This window comes from Corvus brachyrhynchos, unplaced genomic scaffold (assembly GCF_000691975.1).
Source record: "Corvus brachyrhynchos isolate BGI_N302 unplaced genomic scaffold, ASM69197v1 scaffold220, whole genome shotgun sequence".
Classification (NCBI taxonomy): Eukaryota; Metazoa; Chordata; class Aves; order Passeriformes; family Corvidae; genus Corvus; species Corvus brachyrhynchos.
The window spans coordinates 4,713,649-4,736,919 of NW_008236209.1; the positions used below are offsets into that span (position 1 = coordinate 4,713,649).

Below are 23,271 nucleotides of genomic sequence, written 5' to 3' on the forward strand. Positions count from 1 at the left end.
TACTGTGGGGGGGGCGGCTCTGGCCGCGGGGACAACCAAAGCACGGCTGGACCGGGCCGCAGTGGGAGCTGTGGGGCACAGGTGGGCAGTGCCAGGGATGTGCCTGACAATCTCCTCTACCACAGCAGAGAGTTCCACCTGCCTGCACGGACCTCATTGCACACAACATCCAGTACGATTTATAACACTGCGAATGCAGCCAGAAGTACCTTTTCTCCTCATTTTACATCTTCAAGTCAACTGAGGCTGTCACAAAACCAAAATAATTACCAGGTAATCCATCCATTTATCTCTGTCTTCAAACTTCAAAGCCACAGTTGTAGATAAATGCTGTTTTCTTTCAAAGTTGGTAGCTATTAAGCAATAGGTTCACCTTTCTGCGGGCTGTGCTCCTTTTATGCCTTTCAGTGGCGATTCACTCTCAAACCCAGTGCGGTTTGGGAGACTGCAGACCTGTCCAGCTGAGCCCCTGGTAGCCATATATTGAAGATCAGTGAGGATTTCATGGATTCCATGGCCAAATTTTGGCTGCAGGACGGTCATACCTACGAGCTGGTGGTCGCTCAAGCCTGTGTTGTCCTGCTCTGGCTTTCCAGCACATGCCATGGCCATTCCCTGGGTGTTCCCCTGTGGACACACATCACACATGGCACAGGACGTGGTTTCATGCTGACATTTGTGTGCTGTGAATTTGCTCACCCCATTGATGTCAGCTTGGATTCCTGTACCCCCTGTGCAGGTGGCAATCTCTGGACCTGTGTTCTGTCAGGGATTAAGATCCCCTGTGAGGGAGTTAACATGGTAGGAGACACTCAGCTTCCTTTCCCACAGCATCTAATACAAATAATCAGTTTTACATTCAATCCCTTTATTCCTCATACTTGTACTAAAATCCCTTTAGTGATACTGAGGGGAAATTAAATGCAGAAGAACTAAAAGTTGTTTAAGAGAAACTGCAACACTTGACACATTTTTTTAGTTTTTGGTATTAAAAGGGGAGAGATACTTGTGCAGGAAACATCAAAATTGGTATTTTTCATGGATTTTTACACCATCTGGCATGACATAGCCTGGAGACACTGAGATAAAAGTCTTTTAAGGCTGACAGGATGTGATTCTGTGTGTCTCACCTGCATGTATTTGCCTGTTATTGCCTTTCTAATTTATCCTGAAAATAAACCATGTTGACACCCTATCAGCTTTTCCTGTGCTTTGCTCACCAGGATAGAGAACAAGACTTTGTGAGTCATGGGGTTTTTTGTAGCTTTTTTTAGTTTTTCTTTTCTTTTTTTCCTGATTTCTTCCTATCTCATGTGACCATTTGAAGGAAAGCTTTTGAGTTCAAGTAAGTGCCACTTTTCACCTGAATTATTGCTCTTCTGGGTAAACCAGAGGTTCGATGAACAGAGATACTCTGGAGTAAATTCGGGGGGGTATATGGCACATCAGATGAGCTGTTCTCTCCTTTACTCTCACATAGTCTGTCAGTGTTTGCTGTTACTTTTCTTCTTGGTTGTAAAATTCATGAAATGCTGTTTACTTTTGCCATCCCAGTTTCACAGAAGAGAAGCTGTAAATGTGCAGATCAGTCCAGTAAGGGGTTGGTGAAAGTGCTTACGATTGAGTTAAGGACATTTTTCTTAAGTTTCATGATGGGAAATCCATTACTGATGCCTCCATCAGCTGTGTGCTTGTGGTGCTTTATTTCACTCTTGAAACAGCTTCAGAGAGATTGATTTCTTCTAGTTTTATATTTTTTAAAGGAAATTTGGAATAACTTTGTTATGGGGTTCTGTGGGGTAGGAACTGAGTCTTTTTAAAGAGCTAGAACAGTTTCACAGTCGATGATATTTTATCTGTCCATTTGGTGTTTTATGGATCAGAGTAAGATCCCTGCAACTTTGTTTTGGGGTTTTTTTTTTACTTCCCCCTGTTATAAGAACATACCTGGTTTTTTTTGCTAAGTGAGGAATTCATCTGTACCCCAGCTGACCTCCATGCCTGTCTCAGATACCTTGTTCTTTGGATCGGGAATGTGGGTGGAGGGAGCTTCTGTTTCCTGTCATATCCCTTGTCACTTTCAGGATTTTAAACCTTGGAAAAGCTGAGCCGGATGCTGTTAATTCTCTTATTGCTGTGAGCATGCACCCTGTGAACCTCTGAGGTGACACTTCTGGGTATTAGAGGCTTTCTAAGGTGCTGTCTGAATCCTTTTAGGCATGTACAGGATGACACTTCGTTTTTTTTGTAGTCAGTTTATGTTAGTTTTATTGCCCAAGTTTAGCTAATTTATCCATCAGCACAGAGATGAAAATCCTTCAACCTGGGGAAATCTTCTTGAATTTAAAAATAGATGAAACCTGAGCTAAATGATTATTGGAGTAGTTGAACATTCAAGCAGATGCTTCTTCCAAGTCAGGACTGTGTGATTCATGTTTTGATGAAGTAATTACTGTCATATATTGGTGGGGTATCTAATTAGCAATTAGTTATAGCTTCCTTACTGGTTCAATTAATCAAATTCATGTTAGTGTAACTTAAGACTAAATTTAATTAAGTGATCAATTTTAATGCCTGAACAGGTTCAGTAAACAAATGTTTCAGCCTACTTGCTTGTCTTAGTTTGACTTTGAGTGTGTTGAAGTAGAGAGGTTATCTGTGCTGTCCTCGAGGCTGAATTGGGATTTAGTCTTGGTTTCTTCCCCCTGACCCTAAGGGACAAAAACCCTGTTGAGAATCTATATATTTTTATTGACTTTGCTCCCAGTCCCAGCCCTCGTGCCTGGTTCACAAGAGCAGCTCAGAGCAGTGCTATGCATGTTGTCTTTCAGGGAGTTCTCTTGAGATGAACTTGCCTGGTTTTGGCCTCATACCTGTCTGAACTGTATGCATGTGTCTTCCCAGCAACCCTTAATGCTCTGCCTTGTAGATTTTGCTTTATTCCCATAGAAAAGCACTTTTTTTTTTTTTTTTTTTTTTGCAGCCCCCTTATTAGGCTCTTCGTACATTGCGAAGCTGACAGTACGTGATGGTATTTAAGTCTGAGAAGCAGTGTGCAGACCCTTTAAATTAGTGAAGAGGAGCCACCTGGGTGGGTCCTCAGGGTGCCTTTACAGAGGAGTCTGTGGTGTGAAGCTGTTGTGTGGGATATAGGGTTGTAACAGACATAACTTTTCTAGACAGAATTTCTAAAATCTGTGTTTGCAGTGAAGAAATCAATATTTTAGACTCAAAACCTGATGCAGGCTGACCTTTAGGGTGCTCCTTTCTGCTCCCTGTCAACCCTCCTTGTGCTATAATGAGAAAGGTTCTGATCTTGGGTAGCCTCCAAGTGCTTCCAGCTAAAAGCTTGAGGAATAAAAGTGTTTTATGTGCTTATACAGCAGACACCTGTACCAGCGCTGCTGTACTTGCTGTGCTCATGCTGCAAGAGCCATCAGTGGAGCACTTTGCAAATACAGAAACCCTCAGTGCAGTTTGGTTCAGTCAGCAGAAGTGCACAGGTTTTTTCCTCACACATGTGGGTAATGACTTGAGGTGATTAATCTCTCCGGAGCTATGTTCAGTCTCTCAAGTATTGCTTGTCTGCAGCAGAAAATGAACGTGGAATCCTAAATAAGCCTAAAATATTCCAGGCTATGACACACCTGAGATGATCAGAGAAAACAGTCTGAGATTTTTATTTAATAAAGTCTGACCTCTGGGAATGATGGAGAAGCAATAGAATGGAGGCAGCTCACCTTTGCCTTCACACCCCTTCCCCTTCCTTCTCCAACCTGATATCCCTAATTTTTCTGCTGATACTCAAATCTTTAACTTCAGAACACCTCAGTGACAAACACGAGAGCATTTTTTCTGGAAGTCAAAGTGATGTCATTAAAAAAGATCTGAGGGCAGCTTGGTCCTCAGCCCTTGTCTGACTCCAGTCTGCTCATCCTGCCCGTGTGGGACAGATTGAGAGGGAAACTGCTGTTGTGAAATACAAGTGTTGAGTTACCAAAAGTACAGAAACACCCAAGTCACCACTGTGTTATCTCGCCCTCACCCAAAGAAACAGTGTTTTAGTCTTAGCAGTAAAGGTGAGTGTGAATTTGGTTTTGAATCTTAACCTGTTTACAGACATGGGTGTCAGAGTTGAATGCACAATGCTGAAATCTTGTGAAATTGCTCAGTATTGGCTCTCACAGCAACCTAAGCTGCTCTTGTTTTCTGTTCTGTTTCCTCCTTCCCCTTTACAGATTTCAGGAAACCTTACTGTGCCTTGGATTACAGGTTGTTCCAGAAAAAGAGCAGTAAGTACAGTTCCATTTAAGTATCTAATGCATCAAGTGAAGCAATGAAAAGTTGCTAAAAATGCATTTTTGAAAATGTCAGTTCTGTTTACCGTGTGTGGGTTTTTTCGCTTTTTCCTTTGATACAAACATTATCTGCAGGTGCAGTGTTTCAGTCGAGGTGAAGTTGATGTCTATCTTTAAAAGCAGGTCAAGGTCATAATCCAGTGTGAGGTGATGCCCAGGTAGGAATGGTGCTCTTAGCTCAAATATAACATCTGAATTGATGAGGACTGAGAGTTTGGAACTCAGAATAATGTTTTTTATGTTGAAAGTGAAGTGGTTGTTAATTGAGGTAACTGAATGCTTAAGAGAGTAACTCCCTCTGCAGCTTCTCTGCACATGCACAGAATTAGTCAGTGCTGGCTGTAGGAACTTGATCAAGTCTAATTTTATACACATAAATGTCATTTCACAGCAACAGAATTAGCCAGGTTGATGTCCTCAATTCACGAACGACTCCAAACTATAACACAGGGTATGAAACAGCTTTTATCAGGAAAAAACCCCTCTGCCCAACTCCTTTGTTTAGTTACCACTCAGCATTTCCAGCTTGTCTTAAAAGAGATGTCACTTCTGCCTCCTTTCCATGGAAATCCACCCTCAGCTTGGATGGTACAGCCAGGCTCTCCAGGGGCTGCTCTTTCACTCCAGCTCTGGCAGAAGCAGTAATTGGGGAAATGTCTGTCATGGTAACCAAATTTCCCAGTCCGTGGAGCTGGCAGTGTCCTGGCAGGGGCTGCTGTTTTGGCAATGAGGTCTAGGCAATGGAAGAGCCTTTCGTTGCCTTCTCCTGCTGTAACCAGTACTTCTTCCTTTCTTTATTATTTTCAGTTCTTCTCTTTAGTCTTCAAAAGGTGTGAGTGTGGGACTGTTTCCTGTATAAGTAGGAATCTAAGAACCATCACATTAATGGTGTTTTCTCTCAGGCTTTTTCTAGGTCTCAGCTGAAGCACTTCCGATTTCTGCAGAGTTTGGTACAATCACTTACTTCTTTTTATACAGAGAGCACTTTATAAGAGCATCTCCCAGAGGAACTGATACTTTTATACAAATCCTGTTGTGCTCAATCCATCTTTTTTCTTTCCTAAGTGCTAATTCTCTTGAGGAGGCTTTTTAAAATGCAGCTCTTTTCTGGAAGGCTCAACCCCTCTATCAGTTAATGACCTTTTAGAGCATCTCACGAAGGAGCTGGGGAGTGTCCTTGGGTAGAGTTTCACAGCTAAAGGGGGAGGTTTTCCCCCTCCCTCCCACTGCTCTGCCACACCATCCATAGCCAGTATCCAGTTGCAAGGTAATCCAGGTCGGGTGTGTGACCTGGTAGGTACAAATTCTGCTGCTGAGGTTGTTTTTAGAGTTCAGTGCTGTTCTTGGAGTCAGGTAAGTGCCAGAGCCAGCTCAGAGTTAGCAGTGGGAGCACTGGGCTGGGAATGGGGTGATGTTGGCCCCTGCCTGCAGCACTGGGAGGTTTGTTGGGCATCATGGTCATGCTGGATACCTGACCCCAGCTGTAGAAGACATTTCTGGAGTAAATTTTAAACCTTCAAGGATGTGGAGGTGCCTGTTTATTAATCAAACAATCATTAAGGTTTGAAAAGACCTTCAAGATCAAGTCTGACCGTCAGCCCAGCACCAGCACGGTCAGCACTAACCCATGTCCCCAAGTGCCACATCCACAGGTTTTTTGAATGCTTCCAGGCATGGTGATTCTACCCCTGCCCTGGGCCACCTGTTCCAATGCTTTACAATCCTTTCAGTGATAAAATTTTTCACAATATCCAACCTAAACCTCCCCTAGCACAGCTCGAGGCCGTTCCCTCTCATCCTGTCCCTGTTCCCTGGGAGCAGAGCCCGACCCCCCTGGCTGCCCCCTCCTGTCAGGGAGTTGTGCAGAGCCACAAGGTCCCCCCTGAGCCTCCTTTGCTCCAGGCTGAGCCCCTTCCCAGCTCTGTTCCCTTCTCTGGCTCCAAACCCCCAGTGTCTTTCTTGCAGTGAGAGACCATTAAGGATGGCTATTAGGGAATTATTTTTCCTTAAACCTTTGCTCCTTTGTCTTTTTAATCAATAAAATGCATAAAACCCATTGGTTAACACAATCTGTTTGACACATCTGTGTCCAGATTTGTGGATGCACTTTCCCAGTCTGAGTGCAGAACCAGCCTCCTTCAGGAGACAAGTTGAGGACCTGGCACTCTAAAACTGCTGTGTACACACAAGGGTAAGACAAGCAAAGGAGAAAAAGCTCCTTCTTCCTAGAAACTTTGATTTCAACTGTGAAATTTTTTGGAATAAAGAGTGTGAGGGAACAGAAATAGAATGGATAGAGTTGTAGAACTGCCATTATGGCAATTACTGCCATTCAAACAGGAAAAAGGCTAATTTGTATTTTGGTTAAAATGGAAAAGATTGTCTTTTAGATGCTCTGAATTTTTAATCTTCTGCCTTGATGTTTTGTTTCCCTTGCCCTGTCCTTCAACTGTATCAGGAGAGAAATAAAAGCCGTGCAGTTCTGCAGAAACTCTTTCTTGTCTGCTCAGCTCTGCTGTAGGATGATGTAATCCTGATTGTTAATGAATATTAGTCTAGAAATATCACCCTCTCAGTAACTCATGCGAGTGTCTTTTGAAATGAGAGAGTTCTGTGTTCTCTCCTGGTGCATGTGCAGTGGCCTTTATGAATGCATTGATTTTTGGTTTTTCACAGGGTGCTGGAAGGATAACAAGGATTCAAAAATAGCAGTGAAGGTACCAGTTAAGGAGAATTAAAAAGGGGGAAATATCTTCACTTTTGTCCTTGTATTTAAGACTTGTTAGTTCTGTGTCATCTGAGGTCTGAGCAGAAGCACTTGTGTTTGTGGTAGTTTTAAAAGTACTGGTGTGCTCTGGAGAACATTTGTCACACAGGTGGTGACTCTGGGTAAGCTGTGCCTTAGTGGTGAAGTTTTGTTTTGGAGGAGGGAGGGGGCTTGTCTGCCCTAAGCTTCACTTTGGGGTGTCTGGGCTCTCAGTCTGATGTATTTGGGGACAGGAAGGACCTGAAATGGGTGGAGAGTTCCTGTGCTAGATTTTGATTTTTGTATCACTGTTTGCACATTGTCTATTTGAATAAAACTCTGTCACAGCAGTGCAGTCACACTTCAGGCAGGTGAAGGGGCAGAGGTGTGAGACCTGTCCCCAGCTGTTCTGGGCATGGGGAACACAGCTGGGTTGTGTGGGGGAGACACATCTGTACAACTCTGAAGAAAGCTCCTCCTTGGCCTGGGGTCTGCAAGGCTCAGGAAAACCGGTGGCTGCTGCAGGAAAAGCAGCGTGAGCTGAGAGCACACACCTCAGAGCAGCTTTACAGAGCAGCCCAGCAGGGATTAAAGCTGCCTGCAGTCATAGGGCACCTCAGCTCTGCCTTTTGTTTTAAAACTATTCCAGGAGGAACTTGGGGAGTTCTCTCCACCTTCCTCTGCTCTCCCAGGAGGGAAGAAAACTGTGGTTTAGTCAAGTCGGTGGGGGCATGTCTGAGTGACACAGTCAGGGTCTGCAGTGAGAGGTGAGCCGAGCTGGAGGTCTCTGGATGGGAGCACTGTGCTTGTTCCTACTTTGTGCCATTTGGAATACTGAGTAAAGTGTTTCCTCCTTCTGTGAGATATTTTACTACACATCTCAAGATACTTCTACATTGGATGGTAATACCATCCACGGCATGGCCTTCTGGCTGGAAACAGCACCTCCTTGTCCACAGCAATCCGCAAGGAATGCAAAGGGGGACAAGTCTGGTCATCTTTTTATTACGTGATGTGCTGCACCCAAGTGCCACAAATCACCTTGGCTTTTTGTCCGCTGTGAACCTGCAGACAAGAAATGCATCCTGTCTGAACAGGAACTGCAAAACTTTTCTGGTCCAATGTGAGGAAGACATTAATAGATCGAGTAAGAATCATGAGAATTACCATCTAAAAATCAGTTTACTTTGAGGCTGAACATTCACTGTTTCACAGATCAGTTCAAAATGTCCAGAAGGACGAGTTGTCAGTCTGTGTGGATTGAGGGTTTGTTTGGAAATTACACAGTGAGATGAGAGTGTAATATCTTTGCTAGACTGTTCATTGCATTGATATCTCTCTTTTTTTCCCATCTTTTTAGTTGAGTTTGATTTAGAAACAGATATTAACAGAATATCTGTAATTTTGGCTGAGTGCTGAAGCACTTACAGCTCTGCTCACAATGGGGTGCTATGAAATATTTATCAGTTCTGCTTCCATCAGAGCAAACTTCAGGCTTACCTAACCAGTGTGGAAAGATGCAAAAAATCTCTGTTGCAGAAACCTAACAGTGGGTGCCCTAATGGCGGGTCAGGAGGAAGAGTTTAAGGGTGCCTTCAGCCACCTTTGTGCCTGAGTTTGTGCAGCTGTGTGTGAGCAGCAGTGGCCAGCCTAAGCACAGGATGGGATATCACTGACAGGGGGGCAGCTTTGTGGCACTGGTGAAACCTGAAGCTAAAACCTCAGGCTGAAGGAATGTGTAATCTGGCACAACTTTAATGAGGTTAAATATCTTGGTGTGTTAAGGGAAAATGCAGACCTTCAGAATTTGTGTGTGGGAAATCAAGAAATAATAAACTGAAATGCAAGAATGATATTAAATGGTGCAGATGGGAAAGGGGGGGCATAGTGGAATGATTCAGAAATCGCTATTAATACATACAGATAAGATCTCGAGATAGGAATCGATAATCCTCTGAAGAAAACATATTAATTAGTGTCAGGATTCAGAGAGCTCCATGCTGGTGTCACTGGGAAAGGTGAATAAGGCAAAACAACACTGTGCTTGTACAGAAGAATCTGGGATTTGTTCATACCTTGAATGCTTTGAGCGCTTCTGATCTTCCCATTCCTCCCAAAATATAACAGAAGCAGTGACAGGGATCAAAGGCATGGAAAATTTGTTGTGAGAGGCTTGTTTGCTAAAAATAACCATTACCTCAGCCCATTTCATCACCAAGTATCAGAACTGAATGTTGATTTCATATGATTTCACTGCAATTGAAATAAACACCACACACAGTGCTCAGCTGCAGCATAAATGCAAGTTATGTATAAAACCTCTAGTTCTTCCATTTTTTAGCATGTCTTTGATTAATAATCTGAAATTTGTGTATAGCTTTTGTGCACGTGGCCTGAAACATTTTCAACTGATGTACAAAACCCGATCTAAAAAAGCAGGCTCTAAGAAAAGGCAGGATAAGGACACTCCACTCCGTGCAATTATTCATCCCAATTATAGACACCGGATTTGCACCACAGATATTGCTGCACACTGGGGGGGATGAGGGGCTCGGCAAAGAGCCAGGAATGTCTCTAATAAACTGGGTCATCTCTTCTAAGGATGATGTTATTACACTTGGGAGGTCGGGGATAAGCCGGGTTTAACCCTGCGCGCGGCACAACTGCTGATTCAATTTGCTCGCCAGGATTGCTTTTCCTTGGGAATGGATAGGCTGGATTCTGCTGGACAAAGCCTCTCCTGCTTTTTAAACTGTGGGCAACAGAAGTGGGAAATGTAAAGGATTCAGCCAACAGCCAACACTGTCAAGGATAAAGCCAAGCCTTGAATCAGCAAGCCGGGGATCTGAAGAGAGGAAATGAGAATTGTATTCAGAGCTGAGTTAATGACGTTAAAATAAGAACTGAATTACTGGCTTGGCTTCACCTATAAGTATTGTCATAAATATGAAGCGTTCCAATATTATCTTTAGATATTTTTTCCTATAATGGTGAATATTATGGTATTTGTAGGGCTCTGAGATTTTCCTCTTGGTCCCTCATTTCCTCTGATGATACTAAGCATGAGAAGGTTATTAACTAAATTGATGGAAGCTTAGTTACATGTACAATGTAGAACTTCTATCCTTTATTTTCTGACAAAAGTCATTATGTGATTTTTAAGCAGTTTATAATGCAGGAGTCAAACTTGGGTATAATCCATGTCAAGGGGATGATCCTGTAATTGAAGGTAGTTTGTGATTTCCCTAAGAAATTGCTGATAAGGCCCATGGCACAGCATGTTAACCTGGAGCTGAAATTTGGACATGCTGAAGTGCCATTTACATCTAGGGAGCTTAAGGGGTGACACTGATCCCATGATGCTGGTGCAGCAATTGAGAGCAGGGTGTGTAAATGATGATTCTTCAGGATCTCTTGAGATCCCACAGCCGCTCACTTGGCAGAGCACAGGAGCTCCTCAGTGCTGGTCTTGGCGAAAAAAAATGGCTAAAATGAGACAGACTCCAAAGTAGAAAAGTTACAAGTTATGTTAACATAATTACACAGCAGCTGTGAGGTGAAAACCATTGAATAGTGATGTATCTAATAAGATTTTTATTGAAACGTTTGTAGTAGGTCATCAGAATTAACATCTATGCAGTAAAATGGAAAAGATCTGACACTGCTTTTTAAGGAAAATTTTTAAGGGCCAGGTGGTTTTGCTAAATTCTGCTTTTTCCTAGTAAAGTCCTTGTTTTGAATAAGTAAAAGCTGAGCAGGCTGTGCACCTTCCTGAGCACCACCCCTCTGGGAACTCGAGGCAGGCACTGGGTGTCTTTTGTCCAAGGCAGGATCAGGATCCTCTTGCAGATCACTTTTCCTGCTACTAAGTCCTCTCCCTGGGTTCTTTCAGGAGAGGAAGCATTTCTGAAATAACTGGAAAACCACGTGGCAAGAAGAAACCTGAGCTTCCTCCAGTGGCAGCTGGGCTTTCTTTGGGTTTTGTTCTAATTTGGCCAACCCAACCAACTGGGTGGGAGAAGACAGCCTGAGCAGGGTTTCTCCCTTACCTGTGCCATAACACCAGGCACATTTCCTGGTGCTCCACAGAATTTCACAGAATATTCTGAGCTGGAAGGGATCCCACCAGGATCATCGAGTCAAATCTTAAGTGAATGGGCTTCTCTCATTTCAGCCCTGCACTGGGGAGGGTGAGCCTCCACAGGGTGTTCCAGGGGAGTTTCAGGCTGTGGATGTTAAATGTGAGGGATTGCTGTGTGTTGTGTCCCTGCCGAGCACCGATCACAGGGAGCTCTGTGAGTTCACTGCGAGGGGTTGCAGCGGTGTGAACGCTCCAGAACCAGCAGCCACTGTTAGTTATTTATGTTTAAAGAACACCCACTGTTCTTTAGGAGGTGAGGTTGCCCTGAGCAGTCAGGAATGCAGGTTAGGCCAGGGTTTTTCCGTGTAGGCTGAGCATTGCTGTCACTCCTCTCCGCCTTCCCTCTCCTCGGTGCTGGGCTGCCGCAGAGCAGAGCTCTTCCCAAGTCCCACTCTCTTCTGCCAGCAGCTATAAAAGGAGCTATGCTGCAGTGATCCGGGAGATGGCTGTACTTTTGTTCCTTGAACGTGGCTTGGAGAAAGGAGGAGCTCAGGTCAGGCATGCAGTGAGAGCGCCGGCAGCTCCGGGCAAGCAGGCACCGGGGATTTGGCTTTGCCTGGGTCTGGAGCTGCACTTGGCTCGGCCTGGAGCAGCCTTCACTGTGCCAAGTGGATTCCTTCTGGATGAACATGGCCTGGAGCATTCTGCCCAAGAGCATCTCCTGTGCTGGGCTGCTCGGGGCTGGGCGGGAGCGCAGCAGCTCCGGATGTCCAGGGCGCTCCTCACCAGCCCTGCTCTGACCTGGTACCATCAACTGTGGGATGGGCAGGATGGGAACAGCCCCTCTAATTCCTGACTGGGGTGATGGAATGATAGCCAGGAAAAAATCTGAGTCCCTGGTAGGCACTCAATTAACCATGGATTGATTAAAGTTGGAAAATACCTCTAAGGTCAACAAGTCCAACCGGACCATATTTGAATATATTTGCGGCATCGTTTTATTGGGATTACTTTAGGAAGACAAAGGTTTGATGCCCCTATTTTGTGTTCATATGTTGAGGAGACTCAGGTGCTTCTAACATTTGGAGAAATAATAATTTTTAAAAGAAGAAAATTGCAACAATTAACCATATTCTGAAGATTAACAAAAGCTAGAACTGGGAACTGTACAAGACTGTCAAATGATCCTAGTTCTGCGAAATTTCTTTTATTCCACTTACAATTATTTCTTTCTAACTTTTAATGATCTTTAAATGAGCAAACACAGAGTTCAGCTATTGAAATCATGAGCACAATTCATTACTGAAATAATGACACATGTGGCACATGGGCTACAAGTAACCAGTGCAGACTTTGTGGTTGATTTTCTGTACTCGGAATAGCAGGAGAAGTGAAAAACATGGGTTAATGTAAAGAAACTGTAGATTTTAGATAAAATTCTGCGTGAAAAGCTTTTGATAAAGCTTGGAAACTCTACTAGAGAAATATACTCTGTGCTCACACCAGTTCAAACAGTGGTAGGATGTTTAGGAATTCTTCTTCAGTGTTACTCCTTTTATCACTGATCCACTATCACATATTTTGATAAGTGTAGACAAAGAGTTTGCGAACTCACAGATAAACAGTGGAACCAATTTAAACTCAAGCTCACCAAATAAACATTAAAGTATTCCCTTTAGGAAGTCAGAATCCTTTGAATTATGCATGTGTTGTAGTTTGCAGTAAGATAAAAGAACTTTAAGGGGGGAGGGTGAGAAACTTGAAAAGCCTTTAAGGAGTAATTTGCATAAATTGGGTGGAGAGAGTAAACAGCACAAGGGGGAAAAAGTTATTTTCAGTAAGGCCTTATAGAATGAGATAAAACAAATTACAGAAAAAATCAGGTGGAGTTGAAACAAAGCTGAAGTGCCTTAAACTTGTGTTAGTGCTGCCACTGCCTTTCCAGCAAATCCCAGGGAACTCAGAAGTGCCCTGGATACAAAAAAGAAATTAGAAAAATCCCCAAGTTCTTAAGGGAGAGTTAAAAGCAAAGAAGAGCCATGGAGGCAGTACAACGTGTGTGTTACTGTGTGGGAGACCTCTGGACATGAATGCTCTGGATAAGCAGATTTTTTTTCAATCTAACAGTATTTTTTTTATCTTGCAGTTACAGGACCGCACACAATTTAGTGACCGAGACTTAGCTACCCTAAAGAAATACTGGGACAATGGCATGACCAGCCTGGGCTCAGTCTGCAGAGAGAAAATTGAAGCTGTGGCTGCAGAATTAAATGTTGACTGTGAAATAGTTCGGGTAAGAAATCCAGAGTCTTCCCTTATCTTGTCACAGGAGCAAAAATAGGACAGATGAAAGGCTTTAAAAATTTCATGAGGAAGCTTGAAATAGATTTCACGTATTACATAATGAATGACCATGTTGGGGAGTGCTCTCCTGCTCTTTCTGCAGTCTATATTTAGTAAAAGCCCTCAGGTAAGAGTTGTATTGATCAGCAGCAGAAGCAGCACTACGAGCTGTTTGACATTCTCTTGAGTAAGATTCTAAGTAAGTGTTACATTTTTTAGGGAGATCCTAGAAGACTGAAAGGTACTATTTATATTGCTATTAACATACCAAAAAAGGGCTTTTCTAAAGATACAGGGAAAATACTTCTCATTCATGCTTATAGGGGAAATTGTGTGAAAGAAAATGCTCCAAAATGGGGGAAAAAAAATTACAAGACTGTCTTGAGGTCAGGTTGAGGTGTGATGGGGGAATTCCAGGTCAGTTCAGTTTGATGGTCCCTGTAGGTGGTTGAGGGAGGCACAGCTGTGCTGGAGATAGCCTGACTGCCAAGAACCACTGCACATCATCTGTTCCAGAGGCTGGGAAGAGTTGCCACTGTGTCCCGGATGAGCAGGCACACAGCATCACCCTGCAGCTCTGGGGCCTCCTTGGCTCATCCAGCCTCTGGAAATGGCCCCACTGTTTGCAGTCGTACACAGACAGGAGCCTTCCTTCCCCTCATGACAGGCATGACAATTGGGATTATTCCTTTCAGGCTTCATCCTCTCCTTCCACCTCTTTCCTAAATTCCTGACACTGCTGCAGAAGCAGGGCTAGGAGCCCTTAGTGGAACTCTCCTGTTCTGGAGACCTCTGGCTTGGTGCATCCAAATGGATCCAAAGCTGCTTTTAGGGTTGAACACAAATCTGGTTATTTGTTTTTGTGGGCACACATGAAATTTAAAAAACTCACTTGTACTTTTGGAGGCTGAAGAGAATCACTCTTTTGTCTGTAGAGAACAAAGCTGCTCCCTGTTTTCCAAGGGCTTCACTTTGCTCTCTGAAAGGTTCCCCCAATAGCATCTCCTGGCCATGACAACCTCATGGACAGCACAGTGACACCCAGGCTCCCTTGGTTTGCTCCCTTGCGAGCATCCTCACTGGCACACAAGGGGTGACCCTGTGAAATTCTGTGCAAACCTTTCCACCTGCTGGAATGTTTCTGTCCTCAGGGCAGACACCGGGCTGGCCCCTAAAGCTCTGGCATCACCTGCACCAGAACAGACACACAAATGATCCCATGCACTTTACAGACCTTGCTGGAAGTGTTTAAGGAGAGAGTGTTTTAGGGATAGAGCTCCCAAGCTGATTCCCTACGTGGGAATTCCAGACTGCTCTTGCCTTCACCATTGTGCTGTTCCAGAATGTTCTCTGTTCAGCAGAGCATGCAGGATGTGGAACCTTCTCTTCCCCATTTAATTTGAGACACTATCAAAACATGTTCATCTTCTCTGACATTCTCAGTATGCTGAATGAAAGATTTTCTGCTTTGAAAAGTCTGTAAAAAGATCTGCCTTTCCCAAGTGCCTATTTTACTAAAGAAGAGGTAGATTCAATTTTAAATTTTGTTAGCACTGTTTGTTAAAATCACAAGATGATGGGAAAATTTAAAGAATGGCAAGACACTGCTTGGAAAAAAGAGACCCAGATCTCAAAGGGCTGCTTGTGTGCGGGTTTTTCTTTAATTTTTTTTCCCCAAACTGTACGTATTACAAAAAATTATCTAGGTAGTTCTCTGCATACCTGTTGTGCATTCTTCAAAGAGGGAAATCAGCAAGCTGGGAAAGCAAATACCAGCCAACAAAGATGATTTACTAAAAATAGTGTTCAGCATGTTATCTTTTAGCTTGTTAGAGATGCAGCTTTAAAAGGGTTTTATTTCCAAGGCTGGCACAGCATGAAACTGTGTTTAGTAGTTGGGACTGCTGTTAATATTTCTTTACTTTTTCTCTTTAGTAATCAATTATAAGCAAAAAGTTTTTTACTCAACATTTTCCTGTTATATATCAGAACCTTGGGAAGAGGAGCAGGGCAAGTATTTCTGAAATAAGGCCAGAGTGATGTTTAGTGTGTCTTTAGAGAAGAAAATCATAAAATATTTTAATGTCTTGGGAAACTCATTTGGAACAGAGGCCTCATGGAAAGGATGTGCATTTTGGCATGGCCTGATCATCTTTTCAAACCCAGGAACTGCTGCTCCTATTTCTGGGGGTGTAGATGGGGGACAAGAGCCAGCCCAAGAAGAGTGGGAGTAGCAGGTGGTTAAAGAATTGGATTCCTGGCTCTGGGAAGGATTTTTGGTTGCCAGTGGAGAGCTGATTTGATGGAATGAAGGGTCTGGGGTGCAGGGGCTGTTGAGCAGAGTTGAGATGAGATGAGAAGTCAAAAGCCTGAGTGACACAAGGGAAGGGAGAGCCTTAGGAGGTGAAGAGTTGCAGACAATCCTTATTACATCATGTTAAACTTTGAGTCTTCAATAATTTTTGGTGTAGATGTTTCTTCATCAGAGACAGCAAATGAATGACCAGGTGTGCAGATCCGCTTGGCCAATTTGGAATGTGGGTCTTTTCTTCTTTTTTTTTTTCTCCTTTGAAACTCAGTTTTATTGATATAAGAGGAACTTAAAGCATCCGTCTCCATCCCGCCATGGCTGGGTTTCCATGTTCCCTGGGCCTGTTTCATCTCCCAGACTGTTCCCAGTGTGTTCCTCTACACTCACTGCAAACAACTTTTCTTAAAGCCTTCTGTTCCAGCCAAAGAGGACTGAAGGATGAGCTGCTCTGAGCTTTATTCTGCCAAGTTCCTTTCTGCCCTCCAAGGGGAGTGATGTGGATCTGTCACCTTGGCGAGTTCCCTCTGTGCTGCAGGAAATCCTAGAACAGGGGAGATGTTTGGGTCATTGGATGCTTCAGTCCCCTTATGGAAGTTGCAGAGTAGGAGAACCTGAATCAAAGATCCTATGTTAAATTTGTTGAATAATTTAGGTGGGGAGAGACCTTACAAAGTCACCTAGTCCTGCTCTTTATCTGGAGCAGGATTGACTTTGGAATCAAGTCAGGTTTCTCAGGATGTTGCCCAGTAAAATGTTGAGTACCTCCAAGGCAGGAGGTGCCAAGGCTCCTATGGACAAACTGTCCCTCTGCCTCACTGTAAAGCATTATTTTTTCTTTTTTATTTTCAATTCCAGTCAGAGCTTCCCTTGCTGCCACTTGTGCCTATTGCTTCTTTTTCTTTTGCTGTGCACCTTCCTGTTTCCCTTGGAAAGCTGAACCTGGACACAGGATTTTAGGAAGCAGCCTCAGGAGGGTCAAATATTGGGGAATAATCAGCTCCCTGGACTGCTGGCTGCACCCTGGTCCAGATGTGCTGATGTCACTTGGTTGGGGGCCTGTTGCTTTTGTTATAGTTTCTGATATCATTCATGTTTATTTCTCTTACAAGACTTGGATTGGGAATCGAAGACGGAAATATCGTTTAATGGGGATTGAGGTCCCACCCCCTAGAGGAGGTCCTGCTGATTTCTCTGATCAATCTGAATTTGTTTCTAAATCAGCACTTAATCCAGGAGAGGAATCTGCTACTGAAGTGGGGGATGATAATGATAGGAATGATGAAGTATCAATCTGCTTATCTGAAGGAAGCTCACAAGGTATTTGGAATGCAGTTACTACTGTGCCTATATTTTCAATTTTGTGCAGTGTGCATGCTTTGGATTCTGTTGTACACATTCAAAAACGTCTGACAGAGTCACAAGTGCTCCACCCCGCCTGGGCTGAAGGTACTGTTTGGTCTCTTTCTTCTACCTCTGTGTCTCTGAGTTTTGTTGGGTTCGTTACACAAAGATTGGAGAAACCTTTGATCTATGAGCCCCATTTCTGCCAGATTGATCTGAAATGAAATCACAAGTTCACATTTTGCTGGTGCAAGTGAGAGCTGGGCAGACAGTCCAGGTGGAGAAGCCTCACTTCCCAAAGAAGCCAGGTTTAAGAAGTGCTCTCTGCCAACTGCTCAGTTCTTCCCAGCCAGCTGGAATGGCCATTCCATTTGACAACCCATCCCTGGAAGTGTCCAAGGCCAGGTTGGACGGCGCTTGGAGCAAGCTGGTCTGTGGAAGGTGTCCCTGCCTTGGCAGGGGTGGAATGGGATGAGCTTCAAGGTCCCTGCCACCCCCACCTGTGCTGTGATTCCATGGTTCCATCCCTGTGATCCTGATCACCCCAGGCACTGGTGGGGGTGGAGCTGCTGCTGTGCTGGAGCAGGGCTGTGCATTCCCAGTTCTCCTGGCAGGGAACCCCTCAGCTCAGGCTGGAACACGGAGCTGCCCAGGCCTCCTGCTGCTCTCTCTGACAGGCAAACACAGCCCAGCAGATCAAAGCCAGGAGCAGGGGACAGCTCAGGTGCCTTGGAACTGCATACACGGGGGGTGTCCTCAGTAATCTGCAGGATCTGGAGTGAGAAGTGCCTTCAACTTAATTCCCTTTTCCCTCCCAGGAGCACATGGGATCGATGTCTCCCTGCCCCTCCTGTCCGTGAGCCCGGCACATCCCCCACTCACTAATTGCTCCCAGTGCTTCTGCTTAGAGGAGATCAATGAAGCCTTTGCTCTCCAAGCTAGAAGAAAGTCTGACCTCGGGCCTGCTGCTGCTGCAGCTCAGTGTGCCAGGCTTGATCCTGTCATTTCATCAGAACAATTTAAAGGGAAGAGGCAGGGGAACGGAGAGCGGCTGGGAATGAGTCTGGGAGAGCTTTGTCATATTCGACTGTAGAGGGAATAAGATGATAAAGAAAAGGGTCAAGTGATTGAAAGCCAAGTGAGATGAGGGATCTCAGAGTCCTTGATTTGCCTGAGGTGTGGAAGGAGCTGATTTAAGTCAGATCTGCTTGAAAGAAAATGGTGACAGGGAAGAGTCTGAAGTGTCTGTAGTTCAAGTGAGGAATAACTCAATGTTCATTGAGCAAGGCTTTCATCAAGCAAGGTGAGGCTGAACACTTGGGTGCATTATTAGTGTCAAAGCCTAAGGAAGTGCAAGGAAACGACAGGATTTCCACAGCATCCAGGAATCCCACTTCCATTCCTTTATTCTCCCACAACAATTATTTCTATTCATTTCTCCAGTTCAAAGGAGGAGGTTTCACTGCTGCAGCTCAGCTGGTTTTGAACTTCCTGGAAAATATTTCTCCCAATACTCACGGGTTATGTTCAGGCACAGATAGGGAATTGTTCTAATGTTTGAGAACTGCAACTTTTTATTTTTTATTAATTTATTTTTATTAATTTTATTAATTTATTAAAAAACTGAAACAACAACAGCAAAAAGCCACTCTGAAAGACAGACAAAAGCAACTTCTGGTCACCTAATTAGAGTGACAGTGTTGATGGCTCCTGCTTTTAAAATGTAGTGTGTGAATATAAAAAACTAACCTGTGCTGGGATGTGAAATGGAGCATTAAAGCTCTCCTACTGCCTCGCCTTTTTTAATTGTGTGTTAATTAACTCCACACTGTGTAAGTGGAGGCCAGTGGGGCTGTGCTGGGTTCCATGAGCTGAGGGTGAATATTTAAGGAGTTGGGAATGCTGTAGGGAGCTGCTTCATTCAGCTGTTGAATCCAAGGGGTGTTAAATCAAGGCTGCAGAGTGCCTGGTGCCTTGGAATGTCCCCGAGTCCCTGAGGAGCATCCTCACCCAGTGACCTTCACCCTTCCTTGTTCCCTGCTCCCCAGTGCTCCCATTTGATCCCAAGTGCTCCCAGCACAAATTGTCCTCTGGAGCTGTGGCCAGTGGCAGATTAAGTTTATTTGAAACAATTTCAAATCAAATTTGCTCAGTTTAGAGCTACTTAACTTATAGGAAAGTTGTTTAATACCATTAACTGTCTTTGTGTGGTCTGGCCTAAACATTACCCTGTCTTTGGCAGCATTGGTAATCCCAGGAAAATCCTGTTATCCCTGTTTGTGTGGAGGTGACAGACTCTGGAATCATCACCTGCCCCTCCCAGTGTCCCACCTGAACCTTGCTGCCCCTTCCCTCTTTTCCTCCTTATATTTAATATGTATAATAGATTTCTATTTTAATATGCAGAAGTCAAGTAATTATGAGAATCGAACTTCAATTTTGGGGTAAATAGGCTTGTCTTTCTTTGGGTTATGTGTTCTCCTTGGCCTTTCAGGTCAATGGAATCTCTCATGCTTTGTGGTTGAAATATCAGGGTAAAATCTGCTGTTTTCAAGTGTTTATACATAAAAAAGCACCTTGGGTTCACTAGGGATAAACATTTTCTATGATCTGATCAGTTTCTGTTTCAAAACCCATCAGTGTCTGCAAGGAGGAGGTGGAATTTAGATATGTATCCCAGAATTTCAGGGAATGCAGGATTTTTCATGTAGGAATTTATTTTAATTTAAAAAAAACCAACTTCTGCACACCTCTACTGTGAAACTCTTCATCACCTTTGAATATTCCAGCCTGAGCCTAAAAATGGGAAGGTTTTGGTACAGAGAATAAATAACTGGTAGTTTTGTTGTTGTTCCAGGTTGCAGTTGGTTTGATGTTGGCCTGAAACACTTGTGACAAGATGTCTGTTTAATAAGGCAGATGTTCTGTTTTCTGAGTAGACATTGATACCATGAGTTTGCTCTTGGATTTAGCAGCTGTGACATTTAGTGGTAAACACCATTAATGGTCCTTCAGCATAAAATTGGAATGAAATCTGACAAAACCAATTTATTTCTGCAGAAGAGACAAATGAAGCACTTCAAAATGAAGAAATTGGCCACAAAGATGATGACCAGAATCCAGTTTCCACTGATAATGTGGTATGTACACCTTTCCTTTTCCACCAGTTCATTAATAACTCCTTAACTAATGTTGAAGTTGTTGGCCAGCACCTGTGTTTTTCACTAGGTGACAGCTCCAGTTGTGTGTGCTGAAAGCCCTTCCTATTTGAGCATTAAAACTGTACTAAAAATACTAAAACACAGCAGGAAAAAACCCCAACACCTTCAGTAGAAATGGTTTGCAGAGATGGTGTCCAAGAGACTCAGCTCCCCAATGTGCCTGAACCCCAGATTGTGTCATTTGATGTGATAATGGGAACAAAACCAAGGAAGGGTTTCTTCATATTTTCTTCTGAAAACACTGTAACAAAACTTTTTTAAAATGCACTTCAAATTGGACTAAAATACATTGGATTTGCATAAGAGATACAGTTTTCCTATTTGAAATTCTAATCTGTTCTTTCCCTTCCTATCTTAAAAAGTGTGTCTAAGAAAGAGAGGGTGAATGTTTGGTAGTTATTTAGAGATTCTTCCCTCAAGCTGAGTCTAAAACCGAAAATATTTGAGTCCCAGTGTTACTGAAGGTCTCATGGAGCAGGAGAACCTGGGGACATCAAACCTCTGAGCTCTTGTCACTTCAGCTGGGCTGCAGACACTGGAGCACACAAAATGGGCTTTATCCTCCCTGCCTTCAGCACAGGCTTGGGAGCTTGGTGGGTCCTGCCAGGGAGGGCTGAGAATGCCCCTGGAAGGATTTCTCCTCAGTAATTTCAGGGAAATTCCTGGTGTGCAGGGAGGAGGGGCCACGTGCTGCAGGAAAAACCTCTGAATTAACACCTCAGGAATGACCCATGAGCATGGATTGGGCCAGTAGGGCCCTTCCCTGCACTGGGTTAGCACTATCCTAAAAAACAGTAAAATTGCTTCAACTTCTTACAGACAGGCTCAGAAATGTTCACAACTGTCAAAACAATTAAAAACAGTAAAAAAACTTGGGACGTATTTCTGAGTTTTAATCAGTGTTAAGCTTGCCCTTAACACTGTGCTTCAGGGATCTTTAAAACCCAGTATAAAAAGCTCCCCAAATTTTTGTGAATTAGGTGAAAATGTCCATATTTATATATTTGGAGGTGTCCTTTGGATCAGCATCCCCTACAGCTTCGGGCATTCCCCTTGCACTGTGGCCAGGGAAGGCCAGAGGAGAACTCCTCGATTTCTGTAGGCAAGGAGTAGGTCAGCACTTGCTGTGATGGCTGCTTTGTCCAGGGGGATAAACTTCCAGACCCTCCTTTGCAACAGCAGAGCAGAGCAGGGGCTATGAGGGGGTAAATGGGCCAGTTAAAGCCGAAAACCTGGGGCCAGGGAGCTCCTCCTCTGTAAACAGCCCCAGTCTCCATGGCAGCAGCTCCCGCTGGATCTCCTGGCTGAGGTGCATGATTGCCATCTAATGGGGGCTGCTCTGCTCAGAACTCCTCAGGAGCCAGCACTGAGTTCTCTCACCTTCATCCCTCATCCTTCCTGCCCCTTTGGGGTGCGGATCCTCATTCGTTTGTCTCCTCTCTGTGTTGGAATCCTCGGAATGAACGGTTTGCTTCTGTTTCAGAAAATAGAAATTTTAGATGATGAAGAGAGTGATCTGATCAGCAATTCTGAAGTGGATCAAATGAGTTCTCTTTTGGATTACAAGGTGAGTGATTGGGCTGTGTCAGGGACAGCAGGATAATCCCAGGGAGTTCAGGGGGTGGATCTGTCAGGAGTTCAGCAAAGGCTTGGTGGGATCCTGAGCTCCTCCGCTGTTTTCCTGATGTGCACATCATGCCCTCATTCCACCTTCAGCCACTTTATCCATGTTTCAACCCAAATGGAGGCAGGAAAACCCCATTTCTGCAGACCTGCAACCCCCCCATGTGTCCCAATGAAGGGATTTATGGAGCCGCTCCACCAGAACTGTTCCTTGGAATGCTGTGGCGCTTTCCCTGCAGTGTGGTGCTGCCAGCTCTGGAAGGGACTGAACAGCTGGAATCCTCTGATGGAATGGGGGGATCTGAGGAGAAGTCATTCCCCAGGACGTGCCTGGAAGTGGTGGTTGTGGGAGGGAGGAAAAGCAGTTGGATCCTGACAGCTCCTGTCTGCTGCCAAAGGCTGAGGGTTGTGTGTGCGCTGCTCTCCAAGGAGCTGCCATAGTTCCATGTTTCCTTGAGTTTTTACCTCCATTGCTGATTTTTTCCCTTAGAAACCAGGTCTGTTGCCCTGACAATAATCAGTTACCAAAATAATAAACAGATCATCTCTTCAGAACAAAAATTCCTCCTTCCAGCAGCATTTTCTTGGGAAGGGCAGTGGAGAATGAATCAGGAGAGGGAATGACCTTTTCTTAATGTCACCTGTCAGTGCAGTGAAAGGCTTGTTGTGACAGTGCCCTGCAGAGCCAGGGTTGTTGTTTGACAGCATGGATTAGTCCTTGAGTTTTCTGCCTAAATCTGAATTCTTCCTGAGCTGGGCAAAATCCAGAGCTAACAGGCAACTGCTAAGTTTCCATCGGGAAGAACTCAGCTGATTTTTTATGAAAGCCTCAAGATCGCAGCCCAAATATTCCTCTCTCATTCCCAGAGCTGTTACCACCTGGGACAGTGTGGTGAGCAGTGCTTTCACTGAAAAAATCTGAATTTTCTGGGAAAAACCCAACCAAAATACAACCATTTTTAAGGGTTTGTTGCAAACCTTTAGAGCATCACGTAGTCTCAGCTTTTCATGTCAACTAAAGCTGAATTCCAGCCAGTCTAGAAAGTGTGAGCGTGAATATCATATTTTTTCATTATTCTCTCATGAGTTGGTGCTATTAAGCAGAGCCCTTCTGCAAAAATGAGCAATGCCTTTGATCTGTAACCTAAATAAAAAGGTTGATTTTCGTGATCTTCGCAAAGGTGAACAACCAGAGAAAATTAATTTTAGCTCTGCACTGATCAACAGGTTTAGCACTTGGATCCTCC

General features: G+C 44.1%; 1 protein-coding gene across 1 annotated transcript in view; it reads left to right on the top strand.

Annotated features, from left to right (window-relative positions):
- HDX (highly divergent homeobox) overlaps positions 1-23,271 on the top strand; it is a 37,692-nt gene that overhangs the window by 6,861 nt on the left and 7,560 nt on the right. The window contains 6 exon segments of the mRNA XM_008641526.2: positions 1-273; positions 4,239-4,292; positions 13,332-13,478; positions 16,949-17,156; positions 20,241-20,320; positions 21,885-21,968. The exon segment at positions 1-273 is cut by the window's left edge and continues 11 nt beyond it. Coding sequence (XP_008639748.1) covers positions 1-273; positions 4,239-4,292; positions 13,332-13,478; positions 16,949-17,156; positions 20,241-20,320; positions 21,885-21,968 — 846 coding nt within the window.